Below are 17,301 nucleotides of genomic sequence, written 5' to 3' on the forward strand. Positions count from 1 at the left end.
GAGACCACACCTTGAGTATTGTGTGCAGTTTTGGTCGCCTTATCTGAGGAAGGATGTTCTTGCCATGGAAGGAGTTCAGCGAAGATTCACCAGACTGATACCTGGGATGGCAGGAATGGCGTATGAGGAGAGATTGTGTCGATTGGGCTTGTACTCGCTGGAGTTTAGAAGAATGAGAGGGGATCTCATTGAAACTTATAAAATTCTGACAGGACTGGACAGACTAGATGCAGGAATGATGTTCCCGATGGTCGGGGAGTCCAGAACTAGGGGTCACAGTCTAAGGATAAGGGGTAAGCCATTTAGGACAAAAATGAGGAGGAATTTCTTCACCCAGAGAGTGGTGAACCTGTGGAATTCTACCACAAAAGGCAGTAAATATATTCAAGGAGGAGTTGGATATATTTCTTAAGGCTAAAGGGATCCAGGGGTATGGGGAGAAAGCAGTGACCGGGTACTGAAATTGGATGATCAGCCATGATTGCATTGAATGGTGGAGCAGGCTCGAAGGGCCGAATGGCCTACTCCTGCTCCTATCTTCTATGTTTCTATGTATCCTCTCTAGTGTAATCACATCTTTCCTGTAATGTGGTGACCTGAACTGCATGCAGTATTCTAGCTGCGGTCTCACCAAGGCCCTGTACAACTGCAGCAAGACATCCTTGTTCCTGTACTCAAACCCTCTCGCTACGAAGACCAACATGCCATTTGCCTTCTTAACCGCCTGTTGCACCTGCATGCTTACCTTCAGCGACTGGTGCACAAGGACACCCAGGTCTCGTTGCACTTCTTCTCCCAATCTATTGCCATTCAGATAATAATCTGCCTTCCTGTTTTTGCCACCAAAGTGGATAACCTCACATTTATCCACGTTATATTGCATCTGCCATGCTTTTGCCCAATCACCCAACCTGTCCAAATCATCCTGGAGTTTCTCGGCATCCTCCTCACAGCACACACGCCCACCCAGCTTTGTGTCGTCTGCAAATTTGGAGATATTACATCTAGTTCCCTTGTCTAGATCATTAATACATATTGTGAATGGCTAGGGTCCAAGGACCGATCCCTGCGGTACCCCACTAGTCACTGCCTGCCACTCGGAAAAAGACCCGTTTATTCCAACTCTTTGCTTTCTGTCTGCCATACCTTACCCCCAATCCCATGTGCCTTAACTTTACACGCTACTCTCTTATGCGGGACCTTATCAAAAGCCTTCTGAAAGTCCAAATACACCACATCCACTGGTTCTCCCTTATCTATTTTACCAGTTACATCCTCAAAAAATTCCAGTAGATTAGTCAAGCACGATTTACCTTTTGTAAATCCATGTTGACTTTGTCCGATCCTGTCACTGTTTTCCAAGTGCTCTGCTATTACATCTTTTATAATGGACTCTAGCATTTTCCCCACTACCGATGTCAGGCTTACCGGTCTATAATTCCCCATTTTCTCTCTACCACCTTTTTTGAATAGTGGGGTAACATTAGCTACCCTCAAATCCATGGGTACTGTTCCAGATTCCATCGAATGTTGGAAGATGATCAGCAATGCATCTACTATTTCTAGGGCCACTTCCTTAAGTACCCTAGGATGTAGATTATCAGGCCCTGGGGATTTATCTGCCTTCACTCCCATCAATTTCCCTAGCACCATTTTCCTACTAATACTGATTTCTTCCAGTTCCTCCCTTTCATCAGACCCTATGTTCCCCGACATCTCTGGGAGGTTATTTGTGTCTTCCTTTGTGAAGACAGAACCAAAATATGTATTTAGTTGGTCAGCCATTTCTTTGTTCCCCATTATAAATTCCCCTGATTCTGACTGCAAGGGACCCACGCTTGACTTCACCAATCTTTTTCTCTTCACATATCTATAAAAGCTTTTACAGTCAGTTTTTATGTTCCCTGCAAGCTTACTCTCATATTCAATTTTCCCCTTCTTAATTAATCCCTTTGTCCTCCTTTGTTGAATCCAAAACTGCTCCCAATCCTCAGGTTTTCTGCTTTTTCTGGCCAATTTATATGTCCTCTCCTTGGATCTTATGCTTTCCCTAATTTCCCTTGTTAGCCACGGTTGAGTCACCTTTTTTGTTTTATTTTTATGCCAAACTGGGATGAACAAATTCTGTAGTTCATCCATGCGGTCTTTGAATGTTTGCCATTGCCTATCCACCGTCAACCCTTTGAGTGACATTCCCCAATCAATCCTACCCAACTCGCGCCTCAGACCATCGTAGTTTCCTTTATTTAAATTCAGGACCCTAGTCTCTGAGTCAACTACTTCATTCTCCATCTTAATGAAGAATTCGATCATATTATGATTGCTCCAACCCAAGGGGCCTCGCACAATAAGATTGCTAATTAATCCTTTCTCGTTACATAATACCCAGTCTAAGATGGCCTGATCTCTGGTTGGTTCCTCGACATATTAGTCCAGGAAACCATCCCATAAACACTCCAGGAATTCCTCCTCCACAGTATTGTTACTAATTTGGTTAGCCCAATCTATATGTAGATTAAAGTCACCCATGATGACTGCTGTGCCCTTATTGCACGCTTCTCTAATACAGAGGAGATTTACAAGGATTTTGCCTGGGTTGGGTAATTTTAGCCATTTCATAGAATCATAGAAAGTTACAGCACGGAAGGAGGCCATTTCGGCCCATCGTGTCCGCGCCGGCCAACAAAGAGCTATCCAGCCTAATCCCACTTCCCAGCTCTTGGTCTGTAGCCCTGCAGGTTACAGCATCCCAAGGGCACATCCAAGTACTTTTTAAATGTGGTTAGGGTTCCTGCCTCTACCACCCTTTCAGGCAGAGTTCCAGACCCCCACAACCCTCTAGGTGAAGACATTTCTCCTCAAATCCCCTCTAAACCTTCCCCCAATTACTTTAAATCTGTGCCCCCTGGTCTTTGACCCCTCTGCTAAGGTTTAGTAGTGTCCTGTGACCTGCGGGCTGTATCAGTGACCTGTGACATATTGAAAAAAAATAGGAGCAGGAGTTGGCCATTCGGCCCTTCGAGCCTGCTCTGCCATTCAATATGATCATGGCTGATCCTCTATCTCAATACCATATTCCCGCTCTCTCCCCATACCACTTGATGCCTTTTGTGTCTAGAAATCTATCGATCTCCTTTTTCAATATATTCAGTGACTTGGCCTCCACAGCCTTCTGTGATAGAGAATTCCACAGGTTCACCACCCTCTGAGTGAAGAAATTTCTCCTCATCTCAGTCCTAAATGTCCTACCCCGTATCCTGAGACTGTGACCCCTCGTTCTAGACCCCCCCAGCCAGGGGAAACCTCCTCCCTGCATCCAGTCTGTCTAGCCCTGTCAGAATTTTATACGTTTCAATGAGATCCCCTCTCATTCTTCCAAACTCTAGCGAATACAGGCCTAGTCGACCCAATCTCTCCTCATACGACAGTCCTGCCATCCCAGGAATCAGTCTGGTGAACCTTCGCTGCACTCCCTCTATGGCAAGTATATCCTTTCTTAGATAAGGAGACCAAAACTGCACACAGTACTGGTGTGGTCTCACCAAGGCCCTGTATAACTGTAGTAAGACATCCTTGCTCCTGTACTCAAATCCTCGTGCAATGAAGGCCAACATACCATTTGCCTTCCTAACTGCTTGCTGCACCTGCATGTTTGCTTTCAGTGATTCGTGTACAAGGACACCCAGGTCCCTCTGTACATCAACATTTCCCAATCTATCACCATTTAAATAATATGCTGCCTTTCTGTTTTTCCTACCGAAGTGGATAACTTCACATTTATCTACGTTATACTGCATCTGTCATGTATTTGCCCACTCACTCAACTTGTCTAAATCGCCTTGTAGCCTCTTTGCATCCTCCTCACAACTCTCAATCCCACCTAGTTTCGTGTCGTCAGTTAACTTGGAAATATTACATTTGGTTCACTCATCCAAATCATTGATATATATTGTGAATAGCTGGGGCCCAAGCACTGATCCCTGCGGTACCCCACTAGTCACCGCCTGCCACCCCAAAAAAGACCCATTTATTCCTACTCTCTGTTTCCTGTCTGTTAACCAATTTTAAATCCATGCCAGTATATTACCCCCAATCCCATGTGCTTTAATTTGCACACTCACCTCTTATGTGGGATTTTATCAAAGGCCTTCTGAAAATCCAAAGCTGCGGGATGTATCTGTGACCTGTGACCCGCGGGACATATCTGTGACCTGCAGGACGTATCTGTGACCTGCGGGACGTATCTGTGGCCTGTGACCTGCGGAACGTATCTGTGACCTGTGACCTGCGGAACGTATCTGTGACCTGGGGAACATATCTATGACCTGTGACCTGCAGAATGTATCTGTGACCTGCGGGATGTATCTGTGACGTGCGGGATATAATGTGACCTGTGACCTGCGGGATGTAATGTGACCTGTGACCTGCGGGATGTATCCGTGACCTGTGACCTGCGGGATGTATCCGTGACCTGTGACCTGCGGGATGTATCCGTGACCTGTGACCTGCGGGATGTAATGTGACCTGTGACCTGCGGGATGTGTCTGTGACCCGCGGGATGTAACTACCCTGTTTGCTCTTTTTATCTTTAATTTGTGTCTGCAGATTGCTATGAGGCGGTGCCGGGGGCTCCTGGCCACAGGAAGTTGTGCACCTCTACAGTGTGTCCACCGATGGAGATCAGCTGCACCCAGGACGAGGCCAGGCTTTTACGGTTAGTCACAGACTGATGCAAAATGAACGGCTCAGATTGAGGGGCTGCTGTTTGCTGAGGGGCAGAGCAGAAAAGGCCATCATTTCCATCGCCAGTGCTGGGCCGGGAGTCAGGCTGCAGATGCAGTCTGTAGTGCGGGTGGTGCTGTGAGAAGAGATGGGGGGTAGTGGGAAGGGGGAAGTGGGAGATTGCTGAGTGGTTCCATAGCGCTGGAACCCTGGCATCCAACACCCCAACATTCAGCCCACTGGCATCTAATACCCTAACATTCAGATGTTTATGGGTACAAGTCCCACTTCAGAGACTTGAGCACAAGAATCTAGGCTGACACTCCAGTGCAGTGCTGAGGGAGTGCTGCACTGTTGCAGGTGCTGTCTTTCGGATGAGACGTTAAACTGAGGCCCCGTCTGCTCTCTAAGGTGGACGTAAAAGATCCCGTGGCATTATTTTGAAGAAGAGCAGGAGAGTTATCCCCGGTGTCCTAGTCATTATTTATCTCAACCAACATCACTAAAACAGATGATCTGGTCATTATCACATTGCTGTTTGTGGGAGCTTGCTGTGCGCAGATTGGCTTCTGCATTTCCTACATTACAACAGTGACTGCACTTCAAAAAAAGACTTCATTGGCTGTAAAGTGCTTTGGGACGTCCTGAGGGTGTGAAAGGCGCGATATAAATGCAAGTCCTCTTTAACGTTCAGTCACTGGGCACCCAACACCCCAACATTCAGCCCCCTGGCATCAATTACCCCAACATTCGGCCCCCTGACATCAATTACCCCAACATTCGGCCCCCTGGCATCAATTACCCCAACATTCAGCCCCCTGGCATCAATTACCCCAACATTCGGCCCCCTGGCATCAATTACCCCAACATTCGGCCCCCTGACATCAATTACCCCAACATTCGGCCCCCTGACATCAATTACCCCAACATTCAGCCCCCTGGCATCAATTACCCCAACATTCAGCCCCCTGGCATCAATTACCCCAACATTCGGCCCCCTGACATCAATTACCCCAACATTCAGCCCCCTGGCATCAATTACCCCAACATTCAGCCCCCTGACATCAATTACCCCAACATTCAGCCCCCTGGCATCAATTACCCCAACATTCGGCCCCCTGACATCAATTACCCCAACATTCAGCCCCCTGGCATCAATTACCCCAACATTCGGCCCCCTGACATCAATTACCCCAACATTCGGCCCCCTGACATCAATTACCCCAACATTCGGCCCCCTGGCATCAATTACCCCAACATTCAGGCCCCTGGCATCAATTACCCCAACATTCAGCCCCCTGACATCAATTACCCGAACATTCAGCCCCCTGGCATCAATTACCCCAACATTCAGCCCCCTGGCATCAATTACCCCAACATTCAGCCCCCTGGCATCAATTACCCCAACATTCAGCCCCCTGGCATCAATTACCCCAACATTCAGCCCCCTGGCATCAATTACCCTAACATTCAGCCCCCTGACATCAATTACCCTAACATTCGGCCCCCTGGCATCAATTACCCCAACATTCAGCCCCCTGACATCAATTACCCCAACATTCGGCCCCCTGGCATCAATTACCCCAACATTCAGGCCCCTGGCATCAATTACCCCAACATTCAGCCCCCTGGCATCAATTACCCCAACATTCGGCCCCCTGGCATCAATTACCCCAACATTCAGCCCCCTGGCATCAATTACCCCAACATTCAGCCCCCTGACATCAATTACCCCAACATTCAGCCCCCTGGCATCAATTACCCCAACATTCAGCCCCCTGGCATCAATTACCCCAACATTCAGCCCCCTGGCATCAATTACCCCAACATTCGGCCCCCTGACATCAATTACCCCAACATTCAGCCCCCTGGCATCAATTACCCCAACATTCGGCCCCTGGCATCAATTACCCCAACATTCAGCCCCCTGGCATCAATTACCCCAACATTCAGCCCCCTGGCATCAATTACCCCAACATTCAGCCCCCTGACATCAATTACCCCAACATTCAGCCCCCTGGCATCAATTACCCCAACATTCAGCCCCCTGGCATCAATTACCCCAACATTCGGCCCCCTGGCATCAATTACCCCAACATTCAGCCGCCTGACATCAATTACCCCAACATTCAGCCCCCTGGCATCAATTACCCCAACATTCAGCCGCCTGACATCAATTACCCCAACATTCAGCCCCCTGGCATCAATTACCCCAACATTCGGCCCCCTGGCATCAATTACCCCAACATTCAGCCCCCTGGCATCAATTACCCCAACATTCAGCCCCCTGGCATCAATTACCCCAACATTCGGCCCCCTGGCATCAATTACCCCAACATTCGGCCCCCTGGCATCAATTACCCCAACATTCGGCCCCCTGGCATCAATTACCCCAACATTCGGCCCCCTGGCATCAATTACCCCAACATTCGGCCCCCTGGCATCAATTACCCCAACATTCGGCCCCCTGGCATCAATTACCCCAACATTCGGCCCACTGGCATCAATTACCCTAACATTCAGCCCCCTGGCATCAATTACCCCAACATTCGGCCCCCTGGCATCAATTACCCCAACATTCAGCCCCCTGGCATCAATTACCCCAACATTCAGCCCCCTGGCATCAATTACCCCAACATTCAGCCCCCTGGCATCAATTACCCCAACATTCGGCCCCCTGGCATCAATTACCCCAACATTCGGCCCCCTGGCATCAATTACCCCAACATTCGGCCCCTGACTCCCCCTGACATCAATTACCCCAACATTCGGCCCCCTGGCATCAATTACCCCAACATTCGGCCCCCTGGCATCAATTGCCCCAACATTCGGCCCCCTGGCATCAATTACCCCAACATTCGGCCCCCTGACATCAATTGCCCCAACATTCGGCCCCCTGGCATCAATTACCCCAACATTCGGCCCCCTGGCATCAATTGCCCCAACATTCGGCCCCCTGGCATCAATTACCCCAACATTCGGCCCCCTGGCATCAATTACCCCAACATTCGGCCCCCTGGCATCAATTACCCCAACATTCGGCCCCCTGCCATCAATTACCCCAACATTCGGCCCCCTGGCATCAATTACCCCAACATTCGGCCCCCTGGCATCAATTACCCCAACATTCGGCCCCCTGGCATCAATTACCCCAACATTCGGCCCCCTGGCATCAATTACCCCAACATTCGGCCCCCTGGCATCAATTACCCCAACATTCGGCCCCCTGGCATCAATTACCCCAACATTCGGCGCCCCCTCCCCTCGCCCCTCTCCCTCGCGCCCCCTCTCCCTCGCGCCCCCTCTCCCTCGCCCCCCCCTCTCCCTCGCCCCCCCCCTCTCCCTCGCCCCCCCCTCTCCCTCGCCCCCCCCTCTCCCTCGCCCCCCCTCTCCCTCGCCCCCCCCTCTCCCTCGCCCCCCCTCTCCCTCGCCCCCCCCTCTCCCTCGCCCCCCCCTCTCCCTCGCCCCCCCCCTCCCTCGCCCCCCCCTCTCCCTCGCCCCCCCCTCTCCCTCGCCCCCCCCTCTCCCTCGCCCCCCCTCTCCCTCGCCCCCCCCTCTCCCTCGCCCCCCCTCTCCCTCGCCCCCCCCTCTCCTCGCCCCCCCTCTCCCTCGCCCCCCCCTCTCCCTCGCCCCCCCTCTCCCTCGCCCCCCCCTCTCCCTCGCCCCCCCTCTCCCTCGCCCCCCCTCTCCCTCGCCCCCCCTCTCCCTCGCCCCCCCTCTCCCTCGCCCCCCCTCTCCCTCGCCCCCCCTCTCCCTCGCCCCCCCTCTCCCTCGCCCCCCCTCTCCCTCGCCCCCCCCTCTCCCTCGCCCCCCCTCTCCCTCGCCCCCCCTCTCCCTCGCCCCCCCTCTCCCTCGCCCCCCCTCTCCCTCGCCCCCCCTCTCCCTCGCCCCCCCTCTCCCTCGCCCCCCCTCTCCCTCGCCCCCCCTCTCCCTCGTCCCCCCCTCTCCCTCGTCCCCCCCTCTCCCTCGTCCCCCCCTCTCCCTCGCCCCCCCCTCTCCCTCGCCCCCCCCTCTCCCTCGCCCCCCCCTCTCCCTCGTCCCCCCCTCTCCCTCGCCCCCCCCCTCTCCCTCGCCCCCCCCTCTCCCTCGCCCCCCCCTCTCCCTCGCCCCCCCCCTCTCCCTCGCCCCCCCCTCTCCCTCGCCCCCCCTCTCCCTCGCCCCCCCCTCTCCCTCGCCCCCCCCTCTCCCTCGCCCCCCCCTCTCCCTCGCCCCCCCCTCTCCCTCGCCCCCCCTCTCCCTCGCCCCCCCTCTCCTCGCCCCCCTCTCCCTCGCCCCCCCTCTCCCTCGCCCCCCCCTCTCCCTCGCCCCCCCCCTCTCCCTCGCCCCCCCCCTCTCCCTCGCCCCCCCCTCTCCCTCGCCCCCCCCTCTCCCTCGCCCCCCCCTCTCCCTCGCCCCCCCCTCTCCCTCGCCCCCCCCTCCCTCGCCCCCCCCTCCCTCGCCCCCCCCTCTCCCTCGCCCCCCCCCTCCCTCGCCCCCCCCCCTCCCTCGCCCCCCCCCCTCCCTCGCCCCCCCCCTCCCTCGCCCCCCCCCTCCCTCGCCCCCCCCTCTCCCTCGCCCCCCCTCTCCCTCGCCCCCCCCCTCTCCCTCGCCCCCCCTCTCCCTCGCCCCCCCCCTCTCCCTCGCCCCCCCCCCCCCTCGCCCCCCCTCTCCCTCGCCCCCCCTCTCCCTCGTCCCCCCCTCTCCCTCGTCCCCCCCTCTCCCTCGTCCCCCCCTCTCCCTCGCCCCCCCCCTCCCTCGCCCCCCCCCTCTCCCTCGCCCCCCCTCTCCCTCGCCCCCCCCTCTCCCTCGCCCCCCCCTCTCCCTCGCCCCCCCCTCTCCCTCGCCCCCCCCTCTCCCTCGCCCCCCCTTCTCCCTCGCCCCCCCTTCTCCCTCGCCCCCCCTCTCCCTCGCCCCCTCCCTCGCCCCCCCCTCTCCCTCGCCCCCCCTCTCCCTCGCCCCCCCTCCCTCGCCTCTCCCTCGCCCCCCCCTCTCCCTCGCCCCCCCCTCTCCCTCGCCCCCCCTCTCCCTCGCCCCCCCTCTCCCTCGCCCCCCCCTCTCCCTCGCCCCCCCCTCTCCCTCGCCCCCCCCTCTCCCTCGCCCCCCCCTCTCCCTCGCCCCCCCCTCTCCCTCGCCCCCCCCTCTCCCTCGCCCCCCCTCCCTCGCCCCCCTCTCTCCCTCGCCCCCCCCCTCTCCCTCGCCCCCCCCTCTCCCCTCTATCCCTCGCCGCCCCCTCTATCCCTCGCTCTCTTCCCTCGCCCCCCCCTCTCCCTCGCCCCCCCCCCCTCCCTCGCCCCCCCTCTCCCTCGCCCCCCCCCTCTCCCTCGCCCCCCCCTCTCCCCCTCTATCCCTCGCCGCCCCCTCTATCCCTCGCTCTCTTCCCTCGCCCCCCCTCTCCCTCGGCCTCCCCTCTCCCTCGGCCCCCCCTCTCCCTCGGCCCCCCCTCTCCCTCGCCGCCCCCTCTATCCCTCGCTCTCTTCCCTCGCCCCCCCTCTCCCTCGCCCCCACAGTCGCTCGCTCTCTTCCTCCCCCCCCCCCCCCCCCGCCAGTCGCGCTCTCTCTCTCTTCCAACAACATGTCCTCGAAAAAGCCTCGGCACCGCCGGGCACTCCAGCTAGTATTTAATATTTCTGTTATTACCTGTGAGTTTATCCCTTATTGGCCCTATCCTGATTTTTCTTTATGTTATTTATGTGTCTGTAGAATAATTTACTATTTCCATTTATATTCCTTGATTTAATTTTGTAGTTGCTCTTTGCCTTTCTAATTGGTTTTTTGACTTCTTTCCTCACCTTTTCATATTCCCTTTTGTCATCCTCCTTTTTTAGTGTATGCCTTTTTCTTTAGTTTCAATGTTGCCCTTATTTCTTAAATTCATCCATGGTGCATCATTACTGGTTAGTTTGTTCTTTTTAGCAGGACATATTTCTCCTGGATTTTCTTGATCATTATTTTAAATGTTTCCCACTGCTATTTTTTTGTCAGTAAAATTTTCCAGTTTATTTTCCCTAGTTTCATTCTCATTCTCATTTCTCTTTATTAAAAAAAAAAGATTTCAATTTATTACTTTGGTCTTTGTTTTACTTATGTCCTTTTTTTTAATCGTAATCCGTATTATGTTGTGATTGCCATTGCCTAGATGTTTCCCTACGCTTCTCTTATCTGTTCTGGTTGATTTCCCATTACTAGATCCAGCACTGCTCCCTCTCTTGGGCTTTATACGTACAGGGTAAGAAAGGAGTCCTGCACACATTGTAAAAACTCCATTCCCTGTACACATTTTGCTACCCCTCGTCATTGATCCCAACATGGACCACGGCCACTGGATCCATCCCCCTCCCTTTCCTAGTTCATAGAAACATAGAAAAATAGGAGCAAGAGTAGGCCATTCGGCCCTTCGAGACTGCTCCGCCATTCAATATGATCATGGCTGATCCTCTATCTCAATACCATATTCCTGCTCTCTCCCCATACCCCTTGATGCCTTTTGTGTCTAGAAATCTATCTACAGGAGACTTTGGTTTATCTGGAGGTTGTATGTCCGGAAACCTCGATCTACCGGCAGAAATCAGGAGCCGTTTTGTTAGGTTTTTTTTCTTCTCGTGGCTTTTTTTTTCCCCAACAGTCAGGCTCTGGAAAGTCTCTCTGAAGCTGTTGCTAAGCTACAGAGACGCTTCCAAGGTACGGGCCGACTGTTTGAAGCTGTTGCTAAGCAACAGTGTTTGTTGCCAGATACGGAGATGAAAACCTCTGTATGCTTCAACATTAACGCTGGTATGTCCGGCAGTTTTGATAGATCGGCAACAGCTCGGTCCCGTCGGTGCCGGATATAACAAAGTTTCCTGTATATCTCCTTCCGAAATATATTCAGTGACTTGGCCTCCACAGCCTTCTGTGCTAGAGAATTCCACAGATTCACCACCCTCTGAGTGAAGAAATTTCTCCTCCTCTCAGTCCTAAATGTCCTACCCCATATCCTGTAGGGTTGCAAAATTCTGGGAATTTTTAAAAGAGGAAACTTTACATGGGAATTTTTGGAAATTTATGGGAATTTTGAGTTTTTTTGCACACTGATGGTTTTTGTCTCTGACCCTTATATTATCTTTGTCGTCAAAATAGACATACTGTTCCATACAAATAAAAACAGGCTTTCAAAACTTTATTTAGGTTATAATTTTGAACTTTATTGAACCCCCACAAAAAAGACCCATCTAAAATAAAATAAAAAGAGCATCAGCTTATTTAGCCTGTAATTTGTCCTTATTTTGTCCCTTTGAGTCTTCTACTCATGAATCTTCTGAGTCTTCTACTCCTCATTGCTCCTCCTGATTCTCTGACTCTGGCTCTGACGTGTTCATTTCCTCCTCTGTGTCAGTGTCTAGCTGTGTGGTGGACACTTCTGTATCTGGCTCAATAAGTTGTAGGTTCGCCCGGATAGCCACCAGTTTCTCCACTCTCTTGTTAGTCAGCCTGTTGCGCACCTTTATGCGTATTCCCAAAAAGTGACCAGTTTCGTTCAGAGGCTGCTGATGAAGGTGGGATTTGGAGTATCACCGATGCAATAGGTGACAGGGCCTCAGATGCACAAAGTCCCTTCCACCAGGTATGTGCACTGATATGCTTGCATGATTCCCATATCCCATCCCCATTCCAAAGACCTTGCTTGGTAGAGAACTTTGCCAGACTTCCCAGAACTTTGCCCACATCCAGATTGAGATGGTGTGAGAGGGTAGAAATCACACTGTAAGCGCTGTTGATCTGTTCTCCAGAAAGTATTGGTCTCCCAACATGCTTTGGGTCCAGCATGTATGCTGCAGCATGAATCGGCTTGACACAAAATTCTTGACGCGTCCGTATGAATTGAACAATTACCTTCTCCTCTGCTTTGAGCAGCAGGGATGTGGGTAGGGCAATGCTGATTTGTTCTTTTAAATCAGTAAAAAGCCTGAGAACATCTGACAAGACAGCGTCATCTCCTTCAATCTGAGCAATTGCAGATGCTACTGGTGAGAGTAGTTTAAGGCTGCTAACCACTCTCTCCCAAAACACATCATCCAGCAGTATTTTCTTGATGGTGGTTTCCATATCCCCAGACTGGGATATTGCCATTTCTTGCAGCGACTCCTTACCCTCCAGAAGGCTGTTGTACATTATGACAACACCACCCCATCTAATGTTGTTGGGCAGCTTCAGTGTGGTGTTCTTGTTCTTTGTCATTTGCTTGGAGTTGTAGGTTGCTGCAACTACCTGTTTCCCCCTGACATACTTAACAACTTGCTTGGCTCTCTTGTACAGTGCTTCCATGGTTCTCAAACCCATGATGTCCTTGAGGAGCAGGTTAAGCCCATGAGCTGCGCACCCAATAGACGTAATATGAGGGTAGGCCTCCTCCACTTGAGCCCAAGCAGCCTTCATATTCGCAGCATTGTCAGTAACTACTGCAAAGACCTTTTGTGATCCAAGATCGTTGATGACCGCTTTCAGCTCATCAGCAATGTATGTGCCTGTGTGTCTGTTGTCCTTCGTGTCTGTGCTCTTGAAGAACACTGGGAGAGGAGTGGAGACGATGTAGTTTATGATGCCCTCCCCTCGTACATTTGACCACCCATCTGAGATAACTGCAACACAGTCTGCCATCGCTATCGTTTCTTTGAGCTTTCCTTGGACTCTGTTATACTCAGCCTCCAGCAAATAAGTAGACAAAGCATGTCTGGTGGGAGGACAGTATGCAGGGCGAATAACATTGAAAAATCTCTTCCAGTACACATTGGCTGTGAGCATGAGGGGTGAGCCTGTTGCATATACAGCTCGAGCAAGGCACTCACCTGCATTCTTCTGGCTATGGTTATCCATTGTATCAAAGAACCTTCCAAGTGGGCCAGGAGTTGCTGATGATAAGGAGCCTGATGCTGAATGAGAACCATCATCATCTTGAATGGAAGTAGAGGAACTCTGGGCTGACTGCTGTGAGCTTTGAGTGAAGTTGTTGCATTTGGATAAATGCTGCTGCATCTTTGTGGCATTCTTTACATATGGCTTTCTACAGTGTTTGCACATGTACACAGTCTTTCCATCTTTAATGCCTGGGGTAAAATGCTTCCACACATCCGACGGTAAACGTGGCATTGTTCTATGCAGAGAAATAAAGGGCATTTATCTCTGTGTCGAACTGCGGTCGATCAGCATGATTGCAACAGGGTGAGTACATTTTTGCTGATGCTCCATGTGATGGAAGCATGACCTGTACACACACGACGCTTGTAATTATTAAAACAAGCCAAGTAAGAAGATAAACATATATTGATTAAGAAATCCCTTAATAATTAAGATTCCATCTCTGTTAGTAATTTTAAGAGGGGACCTGTGGGGGGGAAAAAAAAAAGAAAGAAATACAAAAAAAACAATATTATGCTAGCATGTGCTTTTTTGGGCAAAATTCCCAAGCTAAACTTCCTGTGGAAAATTTCCGGAAATTTACCAGAAACTTTCCACCCCTTTGCAATCCTAATATCCTGAGACTGTGACCCCTTGTTCTAGACCCCCCAGCCAGGGGAAACATCCTCCCTGTATCCAGTCTGTCTAGCCCTGTCAGAATTTTATACGTTTCAATGAGATCCCTTCTCATTCTTCTAAACTCTAGTGAATACAGGCCTAGTCGACCCAATCGCTCCTCATACGACAGTCCTGCCATCCCAGGAATCAGTCTGGTGAACCTTTGCTGCACTCCCTCTATGGCAAGTATGTCCTTTCTTAGGTAAGGAGACCAAAACTGCACACACTACTCCAGGTGTGGCCTCATCAAGGCCCTGTACAATAACTGTAGTAAGACATCCTTACTCCTGTACTCAAATCTTCTTGCAATGAAGGCCAACATACTATTTGCCTTCTTAACTGCTTGCTGCACCTGCATGTTTGCTTTCAGTGACTGGTGTGCAAGGACACCCAGGTCCCTTTGTACATCAACATTTCCCAATCTATCACCATTTAAATAATACTCTGCCTTTCCTACCGAAGTGGATAACTTCACATTTATCCACGTTATACTGCATCTGCCATGTATTTGCCCACTCACTCAACTTATCTAAATCGCCTTGAAGCCTCTGCATCCTCCTCACAACTCACAATCCCACCTAGTTTCGTGTCGTCAGCAAACTTGGAAATAGTACATTTGGTTCCCTCATCCAAATCATTGATATCTATATTGTGAATAGCTGGGGCCCAAGCACTGATCCCTGCGGTACCCCACTAGTCATCGCCTGCCACCCCGAAAAAGACCCATTTATTCCTACTCTCTGTTCCCTGTCTGTTAACCAATCTTCAATCCATGCCAGTATATTACCCCCAATCCCATGTGCTTTAATTTTGCACACTAACCTCTTATGTGGGACTTTATCAACGGCCTTCTGAAAATCCAAATACACCACATCCACTGGTTCTCCCTTATCTATTCTACCACTTACATCCTCAAAAAACTCCAGTAGGCTTGTCAAACACAGTTTCCCTTTCATAAATCCATGTTGACTTTGTCTAATCCCGTTGATATTTTCTAAGTGTCCTGTTATCACATCCTTTATAATAGACTCTAGCATTTTCCCTACTACTGATGTTAGGCTAACCGGTCTGTCGTTCCCTGTTTTCTCTCCCTCCTTTTTGAAATAGTGGGGTTACATTTGCCACCTTCCAATCTGCAGGAACTGTTCCATAATCTATAGAATTTTGGAAGATGACAACCAATGCATCCACTATTTCCATGGCTACCTCTTTTAGTACTCTGGGATGCGGATTATCAGGTCCTGGGGATTTATCGGCTTTCAGTCCCATTAATTTCTCCAGCACTATTTTTTTACTGATACTAATTTCCTTTAATTCCTCCTTCTCACTAGACCCTTGGTTCCCTAGCATTTCTGGGAAGTTATTTGTGTCCTCTTCCGTGAAGACAGAACTGAAGTATTTGTTTAATTGCTCCGCCATTTCCTTGTTCCCCATTATAACTTCTCCTGATTCCTTTCCAGTTGCTCCGAGATATCTTTTACCTTTGCTCCAGGTAGGCAACATGCCCTTCTGGACTCTCGGTTGCGACTGCATTTATATTTATTTTAAAATATTTTTAACAGAGCAAGCTAAATATCGGTATTGCCAGGAAAAACAACATGCTTTGCACTTTGCACCGACTCATCACATAAGGTTAAATATGCTGTGGAAGAGTGGTAATGATATCTATTCTCCTCCCTCACTACTGTACGTAACATAATAAAATGCTGTAATGTTGATATCCTCACTGCATCACATTCTACATCATTATGACCATTTCTTTTAGTTTCCTTTTCTTCTTGCTAACTGCCTAATTTTAGGACAGCTCTGTGCTGTGCATTTGAGTTTACTGGGAAATGGATTAAGAAACCAAGACATGTTTTACTTGGCAATTGGGAACAAAAACAATCATCGCAACTGTCCAAGCCAGGTTTCTATACTGATTTTGTAGGTTGGCAAAAGTGCTGATCCCAGTACCTGCTTTTCAATTCTAGATCTACAGCTGCTTTAAGGAAGCACATAAAGATCTTCTATTAAGTGCTCACAGGTAAATTGAATTCTGGCAGTTTCAGGTGATGCATCAATGGGTTTGATTCCATAATGTACTTGAATTCTGTTGTAATTTTGCAATGTGCAAGACTTGCCAATTATGTTATGTTTTTGGTATGGGAGGTTATTTCAAAAGTCAGGATAGGAAGTTTAACTATCAGGCGAACAAGAAAAAGGAGCAACACACTGTTGACTCATAACTCACAAAACAGTTTAATATTAACAACTACATGATTACTCCAAATAAATCTCAGTTGTGTACAGAAAAGTATTTTTTAATGAATTACTACTCTATTAATGCTTCGGGTATCCTTTTCTTTTATAGCCCAATGTTAGCGGAATGGCTCCTCCATTTGGGGATGCCTTTCGTAACCACACATTTCCAGACCAGGCCTTAACCAGCACAGATTTGTTGGGGAATAATTCAGATCCTGATTTCATGTATGAACTGGTAAGATTTGTATTATACGAGTAAACCAACAACTTGTTGTTTACTCTGAATGTTTCACTTGCTACCTGCTGCTTTTACTTTTTGTAGTTACCAATACTTTTTTGCCAATTGTCTCCCCTGTTGTCCTGAAGGCACTAGCTATTGATGGGGTACTCTCTCGTACCTTGCGCAACTGGCTATTCTTCATATTTAGTTCTAGACAAGGAGTGTTTGCAGGCTGTTTAACCCTGGGAGCGAGATCATAGTAAAGCCTGATTCTGTCTGTTTCAAAGTCCACACACCAGCATTTTCGAGTGGGGGTCATTGATGAGCAATTGTGAGCGGGGGCCTTGGCTAACTTTTTGTTTGCCTCTCTGATTCTGGGATACCAAGGCCAGTTGAGATCAGCCAATTTAATACAGACTATGAATTAAATCTGCATTTTTTTTGTCTGTATGACCAGGGTTTCTTTACCCATTGGGACCAGCAGCCTAGTTGTGACTCTGTTCACAATCTAAGAATGTTGAGTGCAGTTGGATCTACCATATCCATATCCTCCAATTGTAGTTCAATAATATCCTGATTAAATTATA

The 17,301-nt window shown here is 50.3% G+C and overlaps 1 protein-coding gene across 4 annotated transcripts in view; it reads left to right on the forward strand.

The window, feature by feature from the left end:
• The window catches only part of crebrf (creb3 regulatory factor), a 106,760-nt gene that overhangs the window by 39,501 nt on the left and 49,958 nt on the right, over positions 1-17,301 (forward strand). For 3 of the 4 annotated variants that reach the window (XR_015079312.1, XM_085995389.1, XM_085995391.1), the window contains exon 3: positions 16,604-16,729. Coding sequence is in view for 2 of the 4 variants with exons in the window: in XM_085995389.1 (XP_085851515.1) it covers positions 16,604-16,729 (126 nt within the window). In the remaining 2 variants the exon portion in view is untranslated. Of the gene's footprint in view, positions 1-16,603; positions 16,730-17,301 lie in introns of those variants that run through there. The other variant, XM_085995390.1, reaches the window with a different exon arrangement.

The sequence above is a fragment of the Somniosus microcephalus genome, chromosome 8, assembly GCF_052327205.1.
Source record: "Somniosus microcephalus isolate GS21.2 chromosome 8, FLI_Smic_1.0, whole genome shotgun sequence".
Classification (NCBI taxonomy): domain Eukaryota; kingdom Metazoa; phylum Chordata; class Chondrichthyes; order Squaliformes; family Somniosidae; genus Somniosus; species Somniosus microcephalus.